Raw genomic sequence first — 26,566 nt, 5'->3', positions numbered from 1 at the left:
CAGTGCATCCGTATCTCCTACAGAGAATAGCAGCATTGACAAATTTCTACTACTGATAAAAAACATTTGTCTCTTCAGCTTCATTATGAGATAGAAGTATTAACTTTGCCTTGAGCTTTTTTTTATTCAGAAAAAAAAAGTTGCCACAATCACCACAGAAATAATTTAGAAGCTAACTCACATTAGTTCAAAACATGCATTTGAATCTTGTCAGTCAGTGCAGCAAAACCAAAATGTTTGAAAAATCATTAAAAAAAAAAAGGCTCTCAGGAGAACTACAGCACAAACTCAGTAACACACTTCAGCTGTTCAATGCATCTTTGATATTATGCAGATATATTTGTATCAATTTTACAGAGAACTTGAGATTACAAGCTTTGAATTTTTTAGAGAATAAACTGCAACAGAACATGTACACACTTAATTTTTTTTTGCTGATCATTCATTGAAAACAATAAATCTCAGAAATGTTCTCAATAACGTTTAGAAAACAAGTTAAGAGACAGAGGCATAAAATCTCCATAAAAACATGTTTATTCCTTATCGGTAGAGACCGCATATGAAAAGAGGATCTATTGTGAGCTTTTCAATAAAAGCAACCGAAAAAAGCCAGCAATCCTCCTAAGTAGCGGAGACACATATCCAGTTCCAGGGCAGAAGACAGCTATCAAAATCGTCTCCTTGCCCTCTCGCAACACAGGAAAGTCAGTTTTCAGCAAGAGGCTAAAGAAATTACGTCAAGAAACACTACTCTGAAGCAGCTGTCCAAGGGCCAGTGTTCCCCCGGCTCATCATCAGTCTTCAAACTCATTTGTCACTTTCTTCTTTTTCTTCTTCTTTTTCTCTGTATTCTGCAAACAAATAAACGTTGCTATGATAAAAGCATAATAGAAAAGTAAAGCAACACATGTAGCTAGGCAACAGAGCTTACACCTGAAAGCATCACAGCAGCTGCCATACTCAGCAAAGCACAACCCAAGAGATGTCCCTCCTCTACTGCTAAATGCACTCGATGTTTACAGCACGGTGGGGCCAGTGGGCAAAGGAAGCCGGGAGCTCAGCACTGCAGCCAGGCAGTAAACCAAGCCAACTTGCACTAAACCAAGGGGAGAAAATTAAACCCCATGTTACGAACAAGATTTCAAAACTGAGCAAATAGTTTAGTTTGGCCCCATCCACTCTACTGTTGCTAGAAAACATCAAATGATACTTCATCAGTTCAACCGGAACAGCCTCCACTCCCTACAAATCCTAAACACCAGACAGATGCCTGTGGATCAGCACCAAGGGACACCCTGCCCAGTAGAAAAGACATACTAACAGAGAAGACCAAAGCTGGGGGTGGACAGAGGAAAGGAAGGGAAGGGAAATATGGAGGCATTACAGTCACAAATTTCCCAGACCTTGTTGTAATGCAAATCTCTTGGACGTTATGGCAATGGACATAACGAAATAGTTATCAGGGTAAAGCTGTCCTTGCATATCATGGGTTACACAGATGAGAATACATTTTCCCCCCTCACTCCAAAAGTTTTGGAGAGTGTCCATTCCCATAAAGGATCAGAGAGCCATGCAATTCTGCCTCACCTCAACTACGGGGCTGATGAGGGGTTCCTCACTCAGTGCCTCTTCTTCAGCTTGCTTTTCCTTATTTTTTTTCTTTTTCTTCTTTTTGACAGGTTCATCATCTTCTACAGTTGTCTGTTCTGTACCACAGAAGAAAAATGAAAGGCATGTTGTCAGTTAAGCATGTAAAAGGCAAAAAAACCCTTTCTACACTATGTAGGAGGATGCAATAATGGTATTAATAATGAAAAATACCGAACACCACACTGCCCCTCCTTTATATCTCTCTACAGCTGTTTTCCCTCTGCTTTGCCCTGACCTGCATGACTACTCATTGCTATAATCAAAATATACAACTACCTAGGACACAAATTACAATGTTCAGACAGCACTATTCGCATCTCCTAGTACAAACGCCACTCCTATATGCTGCTCCCAAAGTTTGAAACAAGCTTGGATGTTTTCATTGGTCTGCCAAATTACCTTCAAGTACTCTTTCTGAAAACAGACTGTCCACAGTTTGACAAATATTTTCACCAGCATCACAAGAGCTGGGGAAGGACTAAAACCCATGTTAGAAATCAGTTCAGCCAGCAGCAGCTTGTTTGCAGATGATTTCCCTATCTTGAGGTTGGACATCTGCTGAGAAGCCGATCAGTTTTTTTACCATTTAGACTGGCAAACACTAAGATCTCTTAATGCTGAGCTAATGTAAAGCATTTAATGCAAAAGCAGAAACTCCTTCCTCTCCTGGAAGACAGGAATTGAATTATTTATATTAGCTGAGAGGAATGTTAACCCAAGAAAGGTTCACCTATGCCCCCTTACATTTATTTTTCAGAACTATTCATCAATAGCTGGTCTATCTTATCACAGTGGCAAAGGCACTATGATACACCACTAATTTTCTAGAATACACACCACAGTCTTAGGAATCTCTGCGTAAAGAAACCAAGCAGAAATCATTACCAAGCTGACCACCTATGCAGTAGCCAGGCTGTTACCGGAGCATACCCAAGTCAAATTTATTTGAACAGCTGAGTCCAGTGCTGGATAACAAGTTTCTTGGTATGCAGTACTCATGAGTAAGTTCATGATATAGCAGTCCTTCAGTAGCTACAAAACCAAGAAGCTGAAACCCATGGTGTTTGTGGTGCATACAGCTGCTACTGGAGGTGTGACTCAAAAAGTAATTTTCTCACTGTACTCCCCCAAACAATCAAATCAAGTTAATTTTGAAACACACTCACCACTTACAAAAGGAACAAAACCAAAACCAGGGCAATTATAAAAAAACCTAAACACACAACCTCCTAACATCTTGATTGTACTTTGTCACAAAGTTTAGTTCCTCGAGGCAGCAGAAGGATGATGAGTCAAAAATACACTTAAATCTTTGCTTCTAACATAAGCTTCAGACAAAAAAATTGGCTTCAGGGTAAAAGATTTCTAGACAAGTCTACAGGAAAATACAGGCAGCTAACACATGCAGTTTTCTGACATTAAAAAAATGCCAGAAGCAAAACAGCAAAGGATTCCAGATAAAGGAATGGGTAAATATAATTGTACGTGGATTCTGCCGCACACATCATTCACAGTGAACTGTGTGCAAGCAGAAGGCATTCAAAAACGTGTAAAAGTAAGTATCTTCACCTCCCTGTAACACAGGGAAATAGAAAGTAGCTGAAAAATAAGCATAAACTACATTAAAGTCATACGGTACATACAAACAGAGGCATACGCACCATGTTTTGCTATGTAACAGTTTTGGTCAGCTGGATTGGTAAGCTATGCATTCTCAAGCAAAACGCTGCGTGGTAACCTTGGAAAAGTAACTCCTTGTTATGACCCTACATGCCATTAAGTCTGACACACCAGGCAGCAGAACCTGTCACAATTTACAACCGCAGATGATGATGCACTGTGCACTCATAGGCACTGTCACTTCTCACAGCTAGCAGCGGATGCCTTCCTGAAGATTTCAGTTGCTGCTTTCTAGCAAAACTCATGATGCCGGGTCATGATGTTGCTGTCGTTTAAGGCTTTGTGCCTCACAGGGTTCACTCCATTAATTTAAGATTGTATTTTTCTTTTTAAGAGAGTCTTTTCCAAGTGACTAGCTGCTACTATATCCTGATGGTTAAATACAAGCCGAATGCTTCACTAGGGGCACTGGTTTGCCCTGTCAGTGGTATGCATTTTATCCAACTGCCAAGACTGTAGTCACAAAAATACCTGTCCTATTTCCCTTCCCCCAACATTCAAACAGGTTTTAACAGACAACTCTTTAAATGAATTATATCTTGTTTCAGGCTCCATCCTTCCACTTGAGTTTCTTTTTCAGTGTAAAAAGGTAAAAGTAGTTTGAAGTCATGCCTCACTCGCACCCCCCTGCCAGTCCCTATCCAAAGTACTGCCGTACACGCACCACAAACGTGGAGAGAAAACATCACGCATCTAATCTCGCAGTAACATTTACATTTCAGGCTAGCACAATTCAAAATATTGTCTCTCTTTACAACAAGTATTAAAGCAAATCACTTTTCAGTGGCAGCTTCCCAGCTTATTCCCGTCCCTTACCTTCCTCCTGTAATACAAACTAGATGGAATTCTTCAGCCAGATTAATTTCCCTTTTTGCCTGCACTCCTCTCCCCATTTATCACATGCACAAACAGCATGGGGAAGGAGGGGGCAGAGCTTTCTTTTACAACACTGTGTCTAGATGTGTAATCTCTGACTAGGGAAAAGCTTAATAAAGCACTGCATTAAAAAGAATAGAGCCAAGAACAGCAGAAATAAAATATATAAATGTTAAAAGCTCGTGCATATTTAAGTGGACATGCAACATAAATCTTAACACTGGGATGTCCTCTGCACTCTTCTGTGTATTACAGAACTAACTTATCGGACCACCACCACCCCCCCTTCTAGCACGCTGTGCAGCCATACACACAGTACTAGAAAAGAGCAAGGTCAAGGTCTGTCTAGTGGGTGTCAGGGAAATGCATGTACTTTGCTGGGTGGTATTTAATAACCAGAATTTGCAAACATAGGGGCAGTATTATTTTAAAGGCTGATGGGAGTAGTTCTGCATACAGAAGATATGAGATAACTAAGTTATCTGAAAACACTTCTTCCATAGTCTGAAGAGCTGGCACAGTTAGTTCTAATGCCCAAGTATCCAAATTAAATGATCCAGCTGATATGAAGAACTGGGAGAAAGCAGGCGCTATGAACCACACATCTGAAGGATGCCCTAGCATTTCAACAAGAAAACCTGTGACAAGAAGCAACACATCTAAATCCTGTACTTCAGGTTTTAGGAAGTTAAAGAACCCCAAGCAAACAGTATAAATTTCAGTAGGCCACAAGCATTCCGAACACTATCTACTGCTCAAATAATTCTTGGTAGCTCAAGGAGAACAGCTAAGCTCCACCCAACCCCTAAACCAGGAAGTATCGATACTCAATAAAGCAAGTGAAGCAAACACAAGCAGGTTTGTGTATAAAAGCATGAACCATTGAATAATAAATATATCTATGAACAGAAAAATCCTACTCATACTGTAAGAGACCAGGCTAGAAATCAATGTAATACTTCACCTGTGAGTAGCTCATGTCTGTGAGCTGTCAACACTTGCTTTCATAATGCAAGGGAAGCCCAAGGCAGCAATTCCAAGACTATAGTAAGGGAAGTTAGTTCAAAAGATTATCAAAACCAGTAGCTGTTAAACATACCCACATTCTCCAAAAAAGCAGGCAAAGTTCAAGCCTCCAAAGTACTCCTGTGCCCTTGTCTCATGATAAGCACAAGTGAACAAGCTGAGGCACAGATCTCATCTTTACAGCACAAACGATTCTCCCTCCAGTGTAACTTCAAGTTTAGATTCCTACAAGCTGCTCCATCCATGTACACAGACATCATGAACCAAGTGGCATCTAGAAAGGTCGCACCTTGAGCATGAAGTGGTACAGAACAAGAATTCTGACTACACCCTGATAGTCCAGAACACAACAGCATAGAGAACACCAGAAAAGGATGGCTCTGACAGCCTTCCCTTGCTGCAGGCACAAGTAGTTGGCAAAACCTGGGAGTAGCTCACACCCAGATGTGGCTTAGGGTCTCACAGAAGTGACTTAAAATTCATCTTCCTTTTCCTTTCCCGCTGCCCCCCCCCCCCCCAAGTTACACACCGAGTACTCCACTATCACAGCAAGTATTAGGCCAGCCATTTAGAGGTGCTGCAGTGCACACTGTAAAGAACAGAGAGAATGTTTCTTAAAATGAACCAGACTGAAGATGCAGTCCAAAATCCTTCTCCACACAGTAACTTATCAGAGAAGGGAAGAACAGCTATGGCCATAGTTCAGTTTCAGCTCTCCAGAGAATAACAACTGTTCCCATATTATGTAAATTCAGACTGAAATTTCCAGGTGTTATTTCACCTCAAATTCTGACTTTCAATGTTTATATATTGAAATATGACAGAAAACAATTCCATACATAATAAAATGGTATTCTTTAAAGAAAATTAGGCAAGCTGTGTTTTTACAGAGAAGAGCTTTTTTTGTCTTCAAGATACCGAGGCCCACTAAATACAAACGTGTTGAGCAGGAAATTCTGCAAGAAGAATATGAGTAGAGTTTTGGTTTTAAGTGTTCTTATATGCTTACAACTGTTCAAAAGCATGTATTTAAAGTAAATTGACTGCACTCTGGTGTCAGTCCATAAAGGATTATTTTTTTTTTTAAAATACACTGTCATACGCAAGGAGAATAACCAGGTATTGTAGCTAGCTGTAGATGTTAAGCCCCACTGCACAATGCACACAGCAACAAGCCAGCAGCACAGATGCAGCAACTAACCTTTCACCTCTGCTTTGATCTTCTTTGCTTTCACAGCAACCTCTGCATCTTGTTCTTCTACCTCCTGAATTTTGCGTTTCTTTGAAACGGCAGGAAGTGTAGAGTCACCAGAAGCGTCAAATATTTTTACTTCGCTGTAATGAAGAGAACAAGTCAGTTTAAGTAACAAAAAGAAGAGCTAGCCCCCCGGTGAGATCCTGCAGTTGAACATAGACTTTTCAACACAACCTCCTGAGAATATTGACAAATCAATCTTGCTCAGTTAACAAAGCATATCTACAGGTAGTGAGGCCCTTTCTCCAATGCATGAATGGCTCATCAGTAATCATGACTACAGGAGATACCACACAAAGTACAACTGTCCAATCTAAACAGAAGATATCAGTTAAGTAAGAATTTGTTTCTGGTTTATATCTGTTCAAGGCTCTACAGAGCACTTAAATTACCTATTAGATTGATATCTCTGCTGCTGAAAGCTTTTCCAGCATACCTGTATGGTCACAAGCACATAGCTCCCCACAATTTGTTAAGGCCATATAAGCATACGCTAAGGGTAATACACATACACAGGAGTAGAAGTAGCTTTACTTTTGCTGCCTCTGCATTACATTCACAGGGCACAATTCACAAGGCAGGATAATGCTATGGCTCATTCCTGTATCACCAACTTTCTGGGACTCTCAATTATCTAATCCGCACCTGAAGCTGCCTTTTCTCAAATATGACATGCTCCTTTGTTTGGTCCCAACCTCCTCTACAAGCTGCAGAGAACCAGCCACGCTGAAACCCAATGCCCTTTAGCTGGACCTCTTCAGGGGCAAATGAATCACCTAATAGTAATGAAGATTTTTTTTTTTTTTTTTACTTATTCAGAACACAATTCCTACTGAAGGAGAAAAGGGTTTTAAAACAGTAAGCCTAAACTATCCCCACCCTGGCCCCAGCCACATACTCAGCATCTGAACTTCTCTAAAGTAGGAATCTGAAGTAGCCACTTTGCACAGGTTACAAAACCAACTGAGGCTAGTGACTAGACTGGAAAGCATGTGGTAATTCTAGCAGACAGTACAATCAATCAATTCGTCCTCCAAGCATCAGAAATTATTCTTATTGGTATTAACACTGTATATTGCTTTACAGAAATTGATTACACCGGCTTTTGCAAATAGTGGGCTTTGCTTCCATTAAACCCAGGCAAGAGCTCACTGGCTTCCTTGTCATTGTCAAAATACTGCTAATGAAGAAAAAATGAAAAAAAAAACCCAGCAAATAAATATGCCAAAGATAGGTAATGCAAACTCATGTCTTTTTTGGAAAGTGTACTGAAATGCTTCACTTAAACATCATCTCTAAAAACTATCTCATAATTCATTTCTGAAATACTACTTTGATGTAGCTAATTCATACATGATCCACAGTTCCATGCAAGACTAAGAGATTCTTGCCAGTCTCCTTAAAGCACTAGTTCAAACAATCTCCATAAAGCAGCACTACAAGGACAATTTGACAGGGACTGAATCGGTTTCCCTTTTAGGCAGCCAGACTAAGCCAAACAGCCAGGAACTGTCTTCAGTCTCTCCCCCAAGCCTAGACATGTTTGCAAAGCATGTCTAACAGTAGACACATGTCCTGGCAGGAATTCATGACTCCTCATTTCAAGAGGTCAAAAACCAGCATGTATGTTGTCTCCTCAACACCCTCCTCCCCTAATCTACTAACTCCTTACACACCCTGATGCTGTCTTTTCAAAAGCTGCTCCAGAAATCACAGCCATCTCACTATGCTTTGAAATGTCTAGCATATGGAAACAAAAGTTACAGCTAGGCTTGAGAAAGATGTTTGGGGACTGCAGATGGGTGCAACAGTGCTATTTTTTCCTCACAGAACTAGCACCCAGCCCTGCTTTTGCTAAGCACTTGCCCTCTCTACACCAAAGGTTCAGCAAAATAAGCATGCCAAGCTAAGCAAGAAGCCTGCAACCAAATGAAGGAAAATATCCAGATGTCACAGCTCAGACTAATAATACCCTGTTCAAATCCACAGATGTTCAGCTGTCCCAGTTGCAATCTACAGTGTCACTTCAGGCACAAGAAACTGCTCTAACAGTGTCCAGAGTACAGAACCTATATATTGCTTAAGATACATATTACTTATTACATACAAAACCTAAACAAGGAGGTGAAGCTTTGCTCAAAACAAGTGAGGATTTTTTCTTTTCTAAGAATAAGATGACTAAGTAGGTCTCTAGGACAGCTTTTTCAAGGCCAGGCTGGATGGGGCTTTGAACAGTCTGGTCTAATGGAAGGTGTCCTTGCCTATGGCAAGGGGATTGGAACTGGGTTATCTTTAAGGTCTCTTGCAATCCAAACCATTCTGTGATGCCATGATTCCCTGACAAAGAAATTCATTCAAGCTCTGATTTTGCCAACTTTAATTTATTCAGATTTGCATTAAATAAAGCTGCTACATATTAACTCCCCAAACTGTTCAGTTTTTTGGTCTGACACTGATAGTATCTAAATATACTTGTTACCTGATTACATCAGTAAATTACTCTTAGAAAATCAGGACTTTCTCCTATTCACTGGTTTTACCACAACTGTAAAGTGTGGAAAAATGAAAATTCCCATTAGCAATGGGACTTGTAATCCGTGTTTAAAGACACAAAAAAAAAAAGTCTTCTGGATCTTAAGTCAACTCAGCCCACAACCAAAAAGCTTCTCAGAAATAAAAACATGGAGAGCTATTTATACTCAGCCAAGCACAAAGGAAAAACTATTCACCTCTTGTTTTGATACTTGTCTGTCCTGGCCAAGGCTTTTCCAGTACCACTTATTCTTCTTATCTACAAGAAAAATTTGGATGTGAAAAATAAATTGCTTATCATGAAAACAATTCACAACATTAGTTCTACAGCCCTTGAAAGGAATTAAAAAAGTAAAGACAAACATTTATTATTGGTCAGGCTCTTGTGTACCTGTATGAGTCTCACAAATGGAAGAACAGTGACAGGGAGGTAAGTGGGGTGAGAAAGTCATGTGCCTTCATAATATTGCTCTTCAAGAGCCAAACTCAATTAAGGGACATCTAGTACTGGATCAAACATACCACAGCCACATGACATACAACATCATACCTCTAAATTCCCAAGATCAGCTCAAATTTCTGCACTTTTTTCTGCAAGAGTAACTGCATGTCAGGGCAGGTATCACCTGGCATAAAGCCAACCTTAAAACCACAATACAGGCCCCAAACTGGATTTGATTTAAATTTGTACTTGTCAGGTGACCAGTTTGCATTTTGGTATTAACATGTCTCCTTGCCTTTGTTTTGATGGGAAGTATCGCTTCCCATGAAATGCTTAAGGAGGAGCAGGCAGGTTTTTCTGGATTTTTCTTTTTTGTTCTAGTGATGCCAGTACCAAAGCATTAGTATCAGATCTCCTAGCTCAGAAGGCTGAACCTAGTCATCATTTACAAGATCACACGCAGCAGGCATGCCACCTAAATGAGAAAAACAAACCCTATGCTCTCCCAGCATGCTGTGCCGATGGCAACAGATGGAACAGCAGGTACAGAGGCAGGATATACATTAGGTGATGAGAGGGCAATGCAGCAATTTGCAGAACAACATCTTGCATTAGCTACAGAGAAAGCTCCTTAAGACAAAGCATCACCAGTGTTCAGATTTTGGGCAACCACAGTGGAAAATGAGAGGTGGGCAGAAAAGCCAAATGCGCTTTCTTCTAAAGGTGAAGAGAAAGAAGCTGTGAAATAATAAGCACATTTTTGCAATTAATACAGAGATTTAGTAAAACGTAAATACACAATCTTACTTATTTTGTTCAGAACCAAGATATTTCAGTATAATGTAAGTGAAGACAGGCATGTAAAGAAGAAAAACTGACATATAAACAAATGGACGCAGCCAGCTTAAAAACCCTACTGCTTCAGCCAAGCTTGAGAGAAAGTAGAGTAATAGTGACACTAGATCACACAACTGAGTGAAGGGAAAAGACTCAGAAAGCAGTGCATCAGAAAATCATATCATAAACAAGAATGTCAGCTTCATGCAACCCTCTGACAGACTTACCCCTCTCTCTTCCAAAAGCCTCAGTCTCGTCTCTACTTTTAGTCTGTTCTCAGCTCCCATTTCAGCACTAGTATCCTCTCCAAGGGCATCATAACGAATAGTCAAGGCAGTCTTAGCTGCCAGCATTCGAGAAATCTGGAAAAGCCGAAAAAGAGTATTAAATGCTAAGACTTCACGTAAGGCAACGACAGGAAACCACACTCACAAACAAAAGAACAAAGTAACCATTTACTAGCAGTGTTTAGTCCAAAAGAGTTAGTACATCATTCTTTCAACATTGAAATACTGTTAATGTTACACCTTATTTTCTTGATAAATAGAGGGGAAGCATCTGAGACAGCAAGTTCGTTATACATATCCCACACTAGCCCAACCTTTAGATCAGATTAGTTTGAGGTGTCATTTCTGTCTGGATAGCTTTCTAGTTTGGTTTTTTTTTTTTTCCCAAACACCTGCACGGTAAAAGCCTAAGTTCCTTAAAAGCCAGCCACGAAAGTTACTAGCTTAAGCACAACACAACTGATTTTCAAGCAAAAATAAAGCTTGTAACAGCTTAGTTTACTATCACGTAGAAGAAAGTAGTAACATACCCCTTGAGAAATTCACCATTACATCATAACTCAGCAGCTACGCATCTGTTATTACTCAGATGCATCAAAGGGACAATCCTGTTTGCTTTTTTGAACAGGAATGAATGACATCCAAAGATTTGTGGGACAGTGTTATTTTCCACGTAACCATGAAGCAATACAGTAAAGCAAGCCATGGAAAGAGGTGCACTGTGAAGCTCAAGCCACGTCATCAGCAGACATTCACGCTCTGGAAAAAGCCAAGCTGGTAAACAATTCTGCAACTCACCTTTCCTTTGTTTTTAGTATTGGTTTGTCCCACTAGGGAAGCATGATAGATAAGGCCAAATTTAGGTGTGTCCCGTTTAGTCTTCAGTGCTCTGAAGAGTGCCTTCTCAGCACCCAGTAACTGAACTGTTGAAGCTGGATGTTTTGCCAGATTCAAGAGGGAACCTAGAAAGAGGCAACACAGCAACAGTAATTTGTCAGAGGATCAGCTAGAGAATCAGGAGGCTAGATTCCCACACTATTCAAAAGGAGGAATCTCAGAGACATCTGATTCCTATTTCTATGACAGCTGCTTCACATTCATTTCCTGAAGGACAGGTGACCCGTTTCAGTCTTTCATGCTTCAACTAACTGTCTCGGTTTGATTTCAGCAACAGGAAAGGCGGCTGACTCAATAAAACATATTGCACTGGAGTAATGCCTACTCCCAACAAAGTCTGGCAGCAAGAACGCGTCATCACAGAACTGCAGCTTAGATAACTGAAATAAGGCTGCTACCTTGAGTCAGTCTGACTATAAAAGTCTAATGCCAGTTTGCCACCATTTTACCTCAGAAGCGACTGGACTATCAGCAGGAGGCTCAGTAAGCATCTCAGAAGAGGTAGTGACTTAAGTTGCCCTCATATTCCAAAAAGAATTCAGGCCAACTAAGAACTCTGTCATCACAGGCTACTTCCAAGCTCATGCTGGTATTCTCAGATTCTTCAAGAGCCACCTTCCCCCACTTTACCATGAGATGTTCATCAGGGCCTTGCATAATCCTTTTAACTGACCAGTCAGAGAAAATCTCTGATGAGGTCACCTAAGCTTTATTTATGCTGATCAGCGTAACCCACCTGCATGAGCAATGAGCCTTGCTCCAACCAGTTCGCCCACCATGACAGTAAGATTAGGAGCAATAGCCATCATTCTGTTCTTCAGGTAGTCATACAGCTGTGTTCGATACTCAGAGATTTCAATTACCTGGCAGACAGAGTTTGGTTACAGGAATCAGTATCAGCTGACCAATAAAGATTTAAGAGCTAAACATATTGAAAAGAGGAAGTGCTGAGAATTCCAATGAAGGAGATTAACAAAATGCAAACAGCCAAGAGCCAGAGTTACAGAAAGCTTTCTATAAGGCATATTCCCAGAACAGACCTCCATCCACAAAGTATATTGGATCTGTACTGCTTATTCCCTTATGCAACTTATTTTCTCAGCAACGTTCCCGATAAAGCAGCTGACAACATGCCAAAGACAGCGAGGCAGAACAAAAGTACTTAGTAAAGACATTTTCTTTAGGACAAAACCCTGGAACATTCAGTTTTCACATAAATCTTTGCCACCATTCTCTTGAAGTGGGATAAATGCTCTTTACTTGTTCCATACAAATACACACAATTAGAACAGACATAAAAAAGCAGCAGGGTCTAGACCAGGAACAGGAACTCCTAACCCTGCCACTCCCTGGTAGTCACAAAGGGATCCAACTGGCACCACTAAAGTCTGAGGGAGTTCACATACAATCCAGATGAAAGCAGGATAGGTCTCCCAATTCCTTTTGAGGCCTCAGCACTCCACTTTTAACCCAGGGTTTATCACCTAGCTTTGAAAGTGACAGACTAAAAAGATGCTATACAGTACCATTATCTCAAAGACTTAAAAAAGCACGACGATGCCAAAAGTCACACAAAAGTAAGACTGCCGCTTTTGGAAGACCGTGCAGATATCAACAGGCTGAGATGGCTCAGATGAGGTAGTGACTATGCACCCTCATGTCTGTATATCAGGAAAGCACCAATATAGGAATCATCACTGCCATCGCGTGTTAGCAATACCTTAGGAAAAACCTCTCCTTGGCAGAAGGGGCTCCGATATGGCTAAAATGGAGTTCCTGTTACTATTCATCCACGTGTACATACCTGATCACAGAGATGGATTATATTGTTTATGTCTTCCTCCGATACTTCTGTCCCCATGGAAATCTCAGCAGCAGCCTTCACATCCTGTTCAATCTCCTCTGGTAGGATGTCAGAAACATCAGAGGCGGCAAAATTGCTTCTGTCTCCTATGGGGGACAGATGAAAGCATGTTTCATGCTGGGGGCAAGATGAACTAGTAAAAAAAGCACAGAAACAGATAAAGATAAAAGGCCAAAATAACAACAGTGAGTCAAGACTGCTGTCATGCTATTCCAAACTCCCAAAATACATGTCAGTGTTCTGACTTACGCTTATACTAGCTGAGAATGGTTGGAAATATCAAATTTGAAACTAGGAAAAAAGCGCCCTTATTCTGTAACTGCAGAAACTTCATCTTTCAGTAGCTACTTGCTGCAAAATTCTCAGTCACAGGATTACAAAGAATTCCAGGAAGCAAGCAGTCATTTACCACTAACCAAACCTATGTAATTCTTCCTATAATTGGGAAAAGAGTTCCCTTAAAATCACAAGTCTCTCTCTGGACTGCAAATGTCATTATTTTTAAAAAAAAAAAAAAAAAATCTTCAATACAAAGCACATGCTTGAAGAGCTGAGGCAAGTGTCCGAAATGTTACAGTGGTCATTCTTTTCTGCTCTTACGAACAACTACAGTAGTAGTTCTCTCCGAGATCACTCACAAACATGCAGCAATTCTCTTCGTATCAGTTTTTGGCAGCTAATTTCCAAAGTGGTCTGCTGATTAATTGTAATTCTAAGAAGATATGCTGGTGGTCCAGGAAGAACTCGCTGACGATATGGCATTAGCTTTCTTTTAAGCTTAAAAATGATAAATTGCATCAAGATACAGACGCGACCATACACTACTTTTCTACTGGCCGTATTTACACTGCTGCTGAAGGCAGGATTGTATACAGGGTCATGACTAGCTGGATGAGCGAGTTGCTGGTCTACAAATCAGTGCCATTAATGCACTGCATACTAACATGCAACATTCTCCAGGCTCATGTCTCCTTATTACTCACCAACTTTCCGCACACATTTACAATACGTTAGGTTATCTGTGATGATTTTGCCCAGTTCAGGGAAGTGCCAACCATACCATTCCCTACAGCGCATGATGTAGTTATTCAGTTCTTTGTCCAAGTCATCAAGAAGTGCTAAGAGAAAGAAGAATGGACTTTTTTTTTTAAAAAAGAATCTAAAAATGGAAAACTCTCAAATCAACAGATTTAAATAGCATAAAGTGTTTTATCCCATAAAAGCTAGAATAAAATATAAGCTGCGGTACATTAGAAGTCTTTACTTTTCAGGGAACTGCATAATCCCAGGCACAATATTATGGAATTCTAGTATTACTGTGAGTGTGGCCCGAAAGTTTCATCACTGGGACAGTCTTGGTACAGACTAACAGCTGCAAAGCACGTTCCCCTGAAAGGCGAGCAGCAGCCAGTCAGCCTTCCTCTCAGTCAGCCAAAATGCTATACACAAGACTGATGTTAAACTTAGCCATCTAATAAACTTTAAGGAAAAATGTTTTAATGGTGAGAAACTGATCTGGTATTTAATTACTTCATTTAAAAGATTGTACTAAGCCCTTTAGTTGCCTTTATAATATAAATATACCCAACAGAAATACAACAGTCTTACCGTTTACCAGATATGACCAGTAACTGGATTTAAAACAGAAGAGTGTAGCACCCACAGCATATATTGCTACAGAGCCCTGAGGGTAAAATATTTCCCACTAACACAATACCAACATTCCCATCTGTTGTCTCAGTGGTAGTGACGAAGGAACAGAAATCAAATCATTAATTTCAGCTTAACTATGTTTCATCATTGACAACAATCTGGGAATTAATATTTCAAACAGGATTCCTCACCACTGCTTCACAGCAAGCATGCTGATTATGATGCAGATGTCTTCAAGGAAAAAATAAGGAATGAACTTCCCTAGGTGCATTTACAATTTCAGTCTGTTTTCCATTAAGAACGCAAGGAGATGGAATGCAGCATTACACACTGCAGTGAGTTTTACATGCCCAATTACAGAATGTATTTCTACAATGCCCACTATGTAAGATACCACCAACATGATGGGCTAGAAAATCCACAGAAAATCCTGCGGGGCCCATTCTCCCAACACTACTCAGAAGGCATGTTGGGAAGTGAAGTCCTCAGAGGACTAAGCTAACACTGCCTGTACCTTCAGCCGCTCTCTATGCTAAGAAAGAGTGGATGACAATTTACTGTATCATCCAAAAAATGTTCCTGCTTGTGGAAAACCCTATTAAGAAAACACATCCTGAACACCAATGCCCAGTCTACTGAAAGATGCTAGGAGGAAACCAACAGCAATACTTCTCTGTAACCAATGTAGTCAGCTATCCTAAGCTGAATGTATTAATAATTTAAGCTCTAAATATACTTACAAATTGCCTGGATAATCATAGTATCTACTTTGTCTGGGCTGAATTTCAACTTGTACCGGGAAAGGCTGAGGAGACAGAAATACAGTTTCATCAGCATCCTGACATCCTGCTGAAAGTACGTCCCACCTCTTCCTCTCTTGTATTAATGCAGCTGTCCATACATTCATTCATACCAGCTCAGTTTTATGCCACTGACTGCTCTCAGCTGTGGCCAGAAACTACACTGACACAAGTTTCACAACAGCTCCAATGTGTACATGTGCACACCCTGTGACCAGGGTGAAAGTTAAGGCTATCTGTACCACGTGCAGCAGACTGAGCATGAAGGCTGTGGTAGGAAACTGGCTGTTGGTTTCTTTCCGCATGGTTCCCCACAAAAAATATTTGTCAACAGCATTTCCAGTTCTGCAGCAGCTGGAGGTCATCCACAAAACTCTACCTACCCAGCAGCAAGCATCAGCAACGCTAATGTGAAACAACAGAATAAACTTCCTGGAGCAGATTCTTACTGTCTGAGAAAGCCCATTACCATCTGGTTTTAATGTATGTTTAACATTTCTTAGTATGCTACAGTACAAGACACTTGATATCAATGAGGACTTGCATCTTCAAAGTTCTTTTTCAACATTAATGCCCATTTTCTAAGCAAACATGCATTTATTTTTAAGGAATTGGCTACAGCAAAGCAGTTCTCTTAACTTGCCAATGGCTCGTGGACAGGACAAGCTGACATCAGGATACTGATTAAAAGTTACTCATGAATGAATGTTTGACCCCATGCTGATCCAACAACTTTGCATTTAACTACTGTTCCACTAAACCTAGGAGGCAGTGATAGCAAGGTGGGAAGACAACTCTGCCTTTAACATTTACATTATGTATTATATGGGTATTTATTCTGGCATAACTCAGCAAATCATGGTCTTCACCTTGTCTCTCAGTGGCAATGGAGGTTTAAATGACCCATCTGGCTGTTACAGACATTGCAAATCAAATTCTGAAGTACATAACATGCAAAGGAAAGCTATCAAATACAACTTCAGGTTAAGATGAAGCCTCTCTGTAAAAGGATGTGTGCAAATTGGACAGCTCTTTATAAAACAAGATTTCAGATACAAATATGGCTTAGTTTACGGAGTATAAGACCACGTAACATAGTCAGAGACACTCCAAGCAGCACAGCACAGCCAAGAACACAGGAGTGGAGCAGACACAGGATGAAATAGACCTGTTGTAGGAACTTACCTGTGCGCCAGACCAAGACACATAGCTGCCATCTCTCGAGAAGGGAGGCCTGTAATAAGCCCTTCAATCTGGGAGCGAATTCCTCTCATCAGCTCTGTAACCATTGGGCTGTGTATACAACTCAAATTCAGCTTATCCTGCAGAATGGAAGTCTGAAGTCAGGCGTGACAATAACATTCCTATAAAGCCCTTCTTCCACCAGCCTTATCGCATTATACCTGGTTTTCCCACTACAATCCCATGATCACACAACAGTTTCAGTCATCTTTGGTGCTCGAGGTAGTGACACCCCCAGTTCCCCACAGAGTAACAATTCCAGTTTGAAGAAGAGATTTATAATTAACGTTCTATCTGTTATACAGACACTGGAACTGAATATTCAAGATTTTGCGGTTTACTAGAAACAGTTTAGCCACAGAGAGAATTTCAGAGGTAAAGCGCTGGGGACTTTGGGTCTTTTTCCGAGAACAAAACTGAATAATTAGTTCAGAGTCTTTGGTATTATTCGCTTTAACACTAAATCCTCAGTCTGCAGCCTACACCAGTTTCCTAAGACAGCAAGAGGAGGTTGTCAGAATAAAATTCACTGGAACAGGGAGTAATTGGACATAAGATGGGAACCTCATATTTGACACCTACAAGACATTGGAAAAAGTAGTCCACCTCTACCGTACTACTTCCTTCCCCCAGTACGTGAGGACTGAAGGACGTGCACAATTGCTGGTAGACCGAGGAAGGCAGAACGATGCATATTCCTGACAGGATAGTAAGTCACACCCTGCTACTGCTGCATCCGTTATTGAGAAATAAACATTTCTGCCCGGCTAGTTCTTTGGTTCTTCCCCCCCCCACACTTCTTCTGGATGGGATCACTAGGGAAATGAATTTTTTAATCTGCTGGGTTTCTAACCATTTAAATATTCAAAAGAAATCAAGCAAACCTTAACACCTCAGCGCACTTTTACCATATCATTCAATTGTGTACTCAAGACGACATCTTCCCCGTATATATGCAATACACATTTGACTGTAAGGATTAGTTATCTTTCAAACTGCAAACACAGCACTGGCAGCATAATCCATTGCTAATAATTGCAAGATCTCTGAAACCCAATTATAAGATTTCAGTTGCATGAAACAAAAGGAAGAATGGAAAAATCAGTTATCACCTTTATGACACCTCCAAGTTTGGCATCTGCTACAGCCAACTGTTCATGGGCATCTTTTGCCACTATCTTCTTAAGAATTTTCTTTAAGTTCTTGCTGAGTTTGCCTTCTACAAGAGCTGTGGATGCTATATAAAACAAAAAGACCAAAGATGTAGTTTCTTTCTGCTCCTAAAACATGTAAAAATGCTACTCCTAACTCAGTATTTTTTATTTTAACTGCCCACAGTACTTCTAGTCTAAGCTGCAATACTACTTCGCCATGCAGTAGCTAAAATTGAAATAGAAGAAAATTATATACTTGCTCCTTTGGAGGCCTAAATCAGAAACCCTTCTCCCAGTCGCCTCTCCTTTCTCCATGTGGTTTCAGTTCTATTTCTGTTCATTTTGTTTAAGGATCTCTACAAACAGTATGCCATATGCTTTAGATATATGTTTAACATTCCTGAAGGCATGGCTATATGAGAACATTTTGTGTATCATTTAATTAACAAGCCATTTTCCAGGTCCTTTAGTCTGCAACTATGATATCCTAAAAATTGAGTAACGGCCTATCTGCATCCTGTAATGATAATAATGTACTACCTAAAGCTCAACAAAGGATGATGCGAAACACACTGACTGGGCAGTCAGACACAAACTTTTAATATAGCATGTAGACTGAAAAATTTTAAAAGGACGTTCTTCATTCTCAAGTATTAATAGATCTGAAAAAGCTTTACAATTCCACACAATATATTTTAAGCAGGTATTTATACAACTGTCTTTGTGGGTCAGCTCTGTGCTCCACTTAACTTCTGTGATTGATGCACCATCTTCATCACAGTAAATAAGAGCAGAAGCCAGTGATTTTTGATTTCCAGAACCTTAATGAAATGCAAGGGTAAAATCTAAATGCTGTGCTGAGTTTCCTCTCAACCTTTCTACAATGGAGATAAGTTTCCACCTTTCAAGCCAGCGAATAGCTCCCAACCCACTTACAACAGCCATGTATGTAGTCTTCCTTTCAAAATAAATGTGACAGTCTGAATAATCTCCCATTCAGATAAGTAAACCTGAAGCAAAGTAGTACAAGACTTTTTGGTTGGGTGGGGTTTTTTTTGGGGTGTGTGTCTGTGTTTTGTTCTGCGAGAGGTTTGTTTGTTTGTTTGTTTGTTTTTTAAATCAGCCTAACTACACATGATCTGAATCCAAACCTATGCAAAAGCAACATAATTCAAAAAAATATGCCAGGGAGAGTAATATACAGAAGCTTCAATCTCAGTTGTTTCACTTGCATCTCATGCATGATGGGAGTGTCTCCATTCTCCTTTCCTTAGCTTCCTTTATAAGCTAACCCTACTATATCAGAATATGAAGAACTGCTCTTTAGCTGTAAATGTGACCTGGAACATCCACCTACTGAGGTCATAAAGCAAATTCAGCTGTAATAGTCACACAATTTCTGAATTGTTAGATAGAACTTTTTATGATTTCTGTTCAAACTAGTCCACAGCACCAAGGATTTAAATGCTGAATTAGTAAAAATATTGAATATAAGGCTTTTAATTCTCTTTAAACACCTGAATTTCTTCTAAGTGGAACACAGACATTTTTTAGGCTTAAACACAGGCAAAACATGTCCACAAGACAAGGGCAGTGGTAATAATATAGGTACTCTGACATCCGTCTGTCTCTGTCATAGTGACTAAACAGTGATCAAATCAGTTATATTCAGCTTCAACAAAAATCCGTCATTGACAACAAGCTACATATATCAGTCAAAACCTTCTACATGGTGCTCATTAGTGAGCTGCTTGGGAAATAAGCACGGTGGAAAAAAATTGGACTCATTACATCTCTACTGCACTACAGACTGGATGGATGACTTCATAATACAACAAAAACAGTTGACTTTGAAAAATGTGTAATTTAAAAAATAAGCAAGGAAACAGAGAAGGGACAGAGGTAAGCAATGACTGAACTAGTGCATGACAGGGATATTTTTTATTTTTAAGAATGGTGTTAACCCACTTACCAGCAAGTGCTTCTGTTGTGTCCTGAAATTTTTCAAAGTGTTTCAGCTTTACTCTATAGAAAAAAAAATAGAAGTGTGTAAACGAACATGCATAAACCAGATGCTAGAACCATTTTACATTTTTTCTGTCTCTATTATAGTTCCCCTCTTCTCTCCAAGACTGCAGTTTTGTTTGAGCCCTATATGACTTCTCAGCTGGGTCCCACAAACTTTATTCAGAAGGAGAAAAAAAAAAAGAAAAAAGAAAAAACTGTGAATTAGTATTTCTCGGACCAATATAATCAGAAAACCTAAGCCCACTTTTTGTTTTGTAGTTCATATCTAACAGACAGACATCACTCATTTAAATTTCAACACTGCACTCTGATTAACTAGGTGTCACTGCTGACTGACTGGTGGTAGCATCTTCCCACTCATCTTCAAATGGGAACCTCCTGCCTCTCTGGAATGTATTGCCAGCACAGCTCAAATTTAACAAGCTTTTCAACCAAATGCATCTTCAAAGACTTTAAAACTGAACTGATTCATTGCCCATGAATCCTCAAGTCCTCCCCTGTAATTAGACATCAGAATACAAGTTCTAAGCTGAGCTTAAAACAAACAACAGAAAATTCTTCCATGCCCTAACTGCTGACCAGAGTCAAAAATCATTTGGACAGTGTTTAATCACACTGTGCTGGATCCTTAGGCCCAGCTTTCCTCTCCCCCTCACATAGCCTGTGGTGTTGATATCTACAGTTACAGTTAAGAAGCTATCTCAATCCAGTAAATTCCTTGTCAGGGACATGCATTTGACTAATCCAGTTCTGATTAACTACTGCTCTTTGTGAGTCAAGTATCTGCAAAGGAAGCAAGGTCACAGATAAAGCTGAATACTTAAGTTAAGCATTAGCAGAGCCCAACAGAAGCTCCAGGATTATACTGATGCCTTTTTAGAAAGGCAGGAGAGAGAGGAATTACTTTGATCAGAGTAAAGATCCATTAAGAGCCACATCCTGTCTCACAAGTGGCCAAGATGTTTCCAAGACAAGATTAACAACACTACAAACAGGCAGATGTGGGATATTCCAGCCTCTCCTCTTAATACTGTTACAGAGCAGGATAAATCCAAATCACAAGGCATAGCTTGTTCAGAGGTATCCGTTACAACCAAAGCTGGTTAGAAATCTTCCAATAAGAACGCCCTAGACAGGCTTGGAAGGAATCCACTGCTGTCCCCAGCTTTAGGGCAATTTGCTAGAAAGGCCAGCTTGGTCAGCAGACACTGCAATCCCTGTGCAGCTATGCAGTGGTGCTAACATTCACCGATTGCATGGGCAACAACACTAACTCTCAACTCACAGTGATTCATATGCTATTAGTTTCAGCTGGATTAAACTTTTTTTATTTTTTAATTTCTTGTGAGCACAAAACCCTGTCATTTCATCCAGTTCCAGCATTAGAAGCTTGGATGTTCTTGTCAAAGCATCCAGATTTCCTTAAAATATTGTTCAATTTTTTGCTTCGGTGACACATGGTAATGACTTCTTTCCTTGCAGTGTAATTAAGCTGCAGAAGTTATTTCTTCCACTGATACTCAATTTTAAGTTTCTCTGAGTAGCTGACTTCACGTTATTGTTCACAGCTTTCAGGTTTTACAGTACTGAAAAGTAAAAATCAATACTACTTTCTGAACTTCAGATGTACATAACTACAGGCAGTCATGTCCTTCCAAAAGGCAGGCTGCCATCCCCACATAAAGCTGCTTACATTTTGTTTGCTTTTTCAGGAGTTTCAAATTCTTTCCATAAACTGTCAACTTCTTGGAGCTTTTTCTCATTCAGAACCTGTAGAAGAAAAAAAAATATTAAACCACACACACACAACTGTGTTTAAAGTGCTTTTGAACAATCTTCAACCCTGCATTCAGTAGAGAAGACCTGAAGCAGATTTACAGTGTATCCAACCGCTGGAAGTTAATACTGATCAAGGCAACAAACTCAGCTTCGACGATCTCAGTTTCAGCATTTTCTCTTAGCAGCTTTATCCTACTAATATACACACAATATCACAGTGTTTTTATAGAAGTTGCTCAGTAATGGCTGGGCTCTTCTGAAACTGCACATTAAAGCAAAACCCTCTCCTTGTTTATCAAAGCTGGGCTTGCTCCACCTCCTCTGCAAGACTCATTCACAACGCCACTGACCCAAAACCAAACCTGCCACTGCTCTGGGAAAATACAAACACATCCGGGACATTTAAAAGGAAGGCGTGATCCCACAAGTTACTTTCATTAATCTGAGCTAGCCCAAGAGACAAAGAGAACAGCTCTACAAAGACGACTTTTCACCGCAGTTTGGTAAACTGAGCCAAGAATTACCAAAGAGGCAGCAATGGCTTAATCCCATCTCTGTACAAAGGGGCTCCCCCTCAGTTTTTAACCAGACAAGATTAACAATTACACCCCTAAAGCCTACAAACATTTCACAAAATGCAGCATGTACTGCAGATTCCTAGAAAAGTGCCCAGGAGAACAGTACAGTCAACATCTTTATATTTTCTGCACCTCACTCAAAAATTGTGGGGACAAAACCACAAAATGTGAATGCAATGCAATTGCCATTTGACTTGGTGCAGTGGTGCAGAAATCATTCTTGGGATCATGAGATTTTGCTCCCTTGCAAATTTTTAAACCCCAGCCAAAAGAGGTTGTCTTTTTTTAAACTCGATTAGTAGCTGAGAAAATAAACATAGCAACTCATTTCCCACAGGACTCTGAGGCACAGAAAAACCTTCTGTTCACAGAAAAACCTCTCTTCTGAAGAGAGGGTAACTCTTCCTTCCCTCAGCCTGCTGATTCTTTCCTACCATTCATCCTTCCTACCCTGAGGCCTACAGTATTTTCAGCCTCTATAAAGACATGGGTGCATAGAGAAAAATAAAGACATAGAAGCTGTTACATCAATGTTTTTAATATATAGAAATTACATGCTATAGATATTTTGTGTCCTGAAATACTCACTGAAAAAAGTCTTTCAAGATTTCAAACATGGTTATGTCCCATTTGCCCTTATATTTAGAGTGTTAGTTCCTCTGATGGAAGTAACACCTACAAGCACTAACCAAGACCTACACAGCTTGCAGAGGAGAACAGTTCTTGATCACCAAGGCATAAGGGCAGAGCAGTTATGCTGGCAATGGTCATCTGTTAGCAGTACTGAAAAGGGAAGTGGGTGACCCAGAGGGCAGCTCTGCAGAGGAGGACCTGGGCGTGCTGGTGCACAGCAAGGTGCCCGTGAGCCAGCAGTGTGCCCTTGGGGCCAAGGCCGATGGCACCCTGGGGGGCATGAGGAGGAGCGAGGCCAGGAGCAAGGCCAGCAGGGCGAGGGAGCTGATCTCCCCCTCTGCTCTGCCCTGGTGAGGCTCATCTGGAGCGCTGTGCCCGGTGCTGGGCTCCCCGGTTCGGGAGAGACAGGGAACTGCTGCAGAGGGGCCGGCGGAGGCTACAGAGATGGTGGGGGGAGTGGGGCATCTCCCTGGTGAGGAAAGGCTGAGGGAGCCGGGCCTGTTCAGCCTGGAGAAGAGAAGGCTGAGAGGGATCTTACCAATGTACACAAATATCTTAAGGGCGAGTGTCAGGGGGATGGGGCCAGGCTCTTTTCAGCAGTGCTCAGTGACAGGACAAGGGGCAACAGGCACAAACTGCAACATAAGAACCTCCTTACAAATATGGGGAAGCACTTCCTTTACCCTGAGAGTGACAGAGCACTGGGACAGGCTGCCCAGAGAGGCTGTGGGGTCTCCTTCTCCGGGAAACATTCAAAACCCACCTGGATGTGATTCTGTGCAATGTGCTCTAAGTGAACCCCCCTGCTTTAGCAGGGGGTTGTTGGACCAGATGATTTCCAGAGGTCCCTTCCAGTCCTGACCATTCTGTGATTCTGTGACCATGACCGTCTCCCAAAATTCAGCAGCACAAATTCTGTTCAACATTCAAGTAACTAAAAACAAAAAACACCCCCCAAACACACACACCCCTAACACCCTCCCCAAACAAAACGAGCAGTGACAACCTTTAAAGACTGCTTTACAAACAAACAAAAACCACCCAAACCAACCTAAACTGAAGAGAATATTTTGATACAGAATGAGCATACAAGTGTAACAATGACTCAAGTTTGCAGCTGAACAGCTACCCTGTCTAGGAAAGGAAAGCTATGTGATTGAGAGCCTTGCCCTGCAGATGTGCAGTGGCTGGAGCTCGCCAGATCTGGCCTTGGCAGCTGCAAAGAGCGTCGGCATGGAAAATCAAAGCTTGTCTCAAAACATATATTTTAATAAAATACTTGTGCTCAGATCCGATAGACCGCTTTCACCTCTCTCCCAATCCAATCCAGCCCAGACACCACCTGCAGGCCACTGCATTTCCCAGGAAGCAAGTGCTTAACAGCCTGCCTTTAACGCTGCCTTGGCGCCTGGTGCCCTCTAGCCGCTTTGCACACACACGGCAGCCAGACCCCACGCCCCAGCCGGCGACACCTACAGCAGGGGGCTGCAGCACCTCTGCAGAACTTCCATTTCTCTTTATGCCACTCCCACCTTGGCTTTATGTCTACCCTGCTTTCAGAAATTAAAATATGGGTTATTTTAAGCCTCTCCTGGCTCCTGTGAAAGATTAAAAAGCCACAGTGCACCACACAAGAGGTTCGAGCCTACTCAAAAGGTATTTTTTTTTGTTGTTTTTTTTTTTTTTTGTAACTTGGAAGGTGCAGGATATTAGCCAGTGTAAACATCCAGTGAGCAAAACCTTCAGGGAGACCACTGCACGTGTTAGTTTCCCAGGTCTAAGTGTTGGGGAGGGGGCACAGGACAGAAGTATTTCTGTCTTCTCCCTGAGGCTTACACCTTAAAATTCTCCTTGCCTGAACTGCACAGCTGCACTGCAATGAGGAGAAAAGGTTTCAGGGCAGATCAAGTAAACGTAATACTCTGCAGAGCACCAAGGGCGTAGTTCTGCAGCTGACTAAGAAAACTACCACCTTGCTCTCTTTGCACCTGCACTTGTGTTAACACAAGCTAAACTCAGAAAAAAGCAGACTAAATTGGCAGGGTAGGATACAAGTGTTAGGATCAAATTCCATAAGCAAACTGGTGGAACTGTATGAGCACCAACACTCGAGCAAGAGAACTGAGCAGAGAGGAGCACAAAACCGCAGCAGCTTTGGCTTGGACTTGTTCGAACCACCGTGGAACCGCTGAGGCACCTCAGCGGGAGGCCGGCAGGGCCCGGCGCAGCGGCCTGCTCCCCCCAGCGGGGCGGCACACCGCCCGCCAGCGCTGCCCTGCCCGTGTGCGGCCGGCGGGCAGGCCCCGCTTCTGGGAACGCTCGGGCCGCGGCAGCGGGGGAACCCGCCGCCAGCCCCATCGGCGGGGGCCTGCTGGAACACCGGGCGCGGCGGAGAGCCGGGGGGGGTAAAGGCGGGCAACGTGCCCACCCATGGGCGGCTCCAGAGCCTCCGAAGGGGGCAGGGGCACGGCCCCTCACAAAGACCCCTGCAGGTGGGAGGCAGTGAGAGCCACGGGTGGCGCTTGGCGGGAACGCTGGGGCAGCCCCCCCATTCCTCCCCCCACCTTCCTCCCATTAATCACTTTCCGGCGCACCCCCTTGCCCGCGCCCCCCTCACCACACGGCCTCCCAACTCCTGCTCCCCCCGCCGCTGCCCGGTCCCCGGCCCCCCGCACGGGTAACCCCCCGAGAAGCCCCCGGCTCTCCCCTCCGCCTCACGCCGGGACGGTAGCCGCCCCCCGCGCCGAGACCCCCTCGGGCGGGGACGGGCCGCGGCCAGGCGGGAGGCACGGCGCCCGGCCGGCACGGCGCACCTCACCTTGAAGATGGCGTACCCAGCGGCGGTCTCGAACAGCACCAGCATAGCGGCGGCGGGCCCGACCCGCGGCGGGGGCCACGTGCGCGACCGGACGGGACCCCCAGTCAAGCACAGGCGCGCGCCGGAAAGGGAAGTGACGACAGCGGAAGCGACCGCAGCTGTGGCGGGAAGGGGAAGCGGTGGGGCCGCCCTCTGCGCGCGCTCCCGCGAGCCACGTGGCGGGCGGCGGGGCCCGCGCCTGCGCGAGGGCCGTTACCTTCCGCCCTCCCCCCCCCAGCCCCTCAGGGCCCGCCCGCTGCGGGTAGCGCTGCCCCCGCCCCAGGGGCCGCACCGCCCCGCTGCTGCGCGGTCGTTAAGGTTCGAGTCTCCTCTGCGCGTTCAGATGCGGCCGGGGCGGCCCCTGCGGCGCCCCCCCGCGTTACGGGCCGCTGGGCACGGCCCCGCCGCAGCCGCCCACCCGCTCCTCCAGGCGCAACGGGCCCCTGCCCAGTGCCTGCAGGGCGCTGCAGGTGCCGTGGCTGGCGGCGGGGACGGC

At 42.6% G+C, this 26,566-nt stretch overlaps 1 protein-coding gene and 3 non-coding genes across 4 annotated transcripts; all 4 read right to left on the bottom strand.

Annotated features, from left to right (window-relative positions):
- Positions 1-518: 518 nt before the first annotated feature.
- On the bottom strand, positions 519-26,185 carry NOP58 (NOP58 ribonucleoprotein). Its single transcript, XM_055717777.1, has 15 exons — positions 26,032-26,185; positions 21,917-21,993; positions 20,168-20,220; positions 18,154-18,278; positions 16,985-17,121; positions 15,740-15,804; positions 14,330-14,464; positions 13,287-13,432; positions 12,219-12,345; positions 11,384-11,547; positions 10,526-10,660; positions 9,217-9,278; positions 6,434-6,567; positions 1,588-1,706; positions 519-851 (listed from the first exon to the last, which is right to left on the bottom strand). Exons 1-15 carry the CDS (start codon positions 26,074-26,076, stop codon positions 795-797), a joined length of 1,581 nt encoding a protein of 526 aa, XP_055573752.1. The 5' UTR covers positions 26,077-26,185; the 3' UTR covers positions 519-794.
- LOC114014574 (small nucleolar RNA SNORD11) lies at positions 11,970-12,055 on the bottom strand. The gene has a single exon (XR_003558125.1). It is a non-coding gene; the product is annotated as a small nucleolar RNA SNORD11 (small nucleolar RNA).
- On the bottom strand, positions 13,105-13,188 carry LOC114014575 (small nucleolar RNA SNORD11B). Its single transcript, XR_003558126.1, has one exon. It is a non-coding gene; the product is annotated as a small nucleolar RNA SNORD11B (small nucleolar RNA).
- LOC114014573 (small nucleolar RNA SNORD70) lies at positions 15,072-15,160 on the bottom strand. Its single transcript, XR_003558124.1, has one exon. It is a non-coding gene; the product is annotated as a small nucleolar RNA SNORD70 (small nucleolar RNA).
- Positions 26,186-26,566: the final 381 nt, after the last annotated feature.

Source organism: Falco cherrug, chromosome 8, assembly GCF_023634085.1.
Source record: "Falco cherrug isolate bFalChe1 chromosome 8, bFalChe1.pri, whole genome shotgun sequence".
In the NCBI taxonomy this organism is placed as follows: Eukaryota; Metazoa; Chordata; class Aves; order Falconiformes; family Falconidae; genus Falco; species Falco cherrug.
The sequence above is the reverse complement of the archived record's forward strand: the minus strand, read 5'-3'. Positions and strand labels throughout refer to the sequence as shown.

Coding starts and splice junctions, on each gene's coding strand:
- NOP58 (XM_055717777.1), bottom strand. CDS start 26,076: ATGCTGGTGCTGTTCGAGACCGCCGCTGGGTACGCCATCTTCAAG. Junction 17,122..18,153: donor AACTTGGAGGTGTCATAAAG/GTGATAACTGAT, acceptor TCCATTCTGCAG/GATAAGCTGAATTTGAGTTG. Junction 13,433..14,329: donor TAAATGTGTGCGGAAAGTTG/GTGAGTAATAAG, acceptor TGTCCCCCATAG/GAGACAGAAGCAATTTTGCC.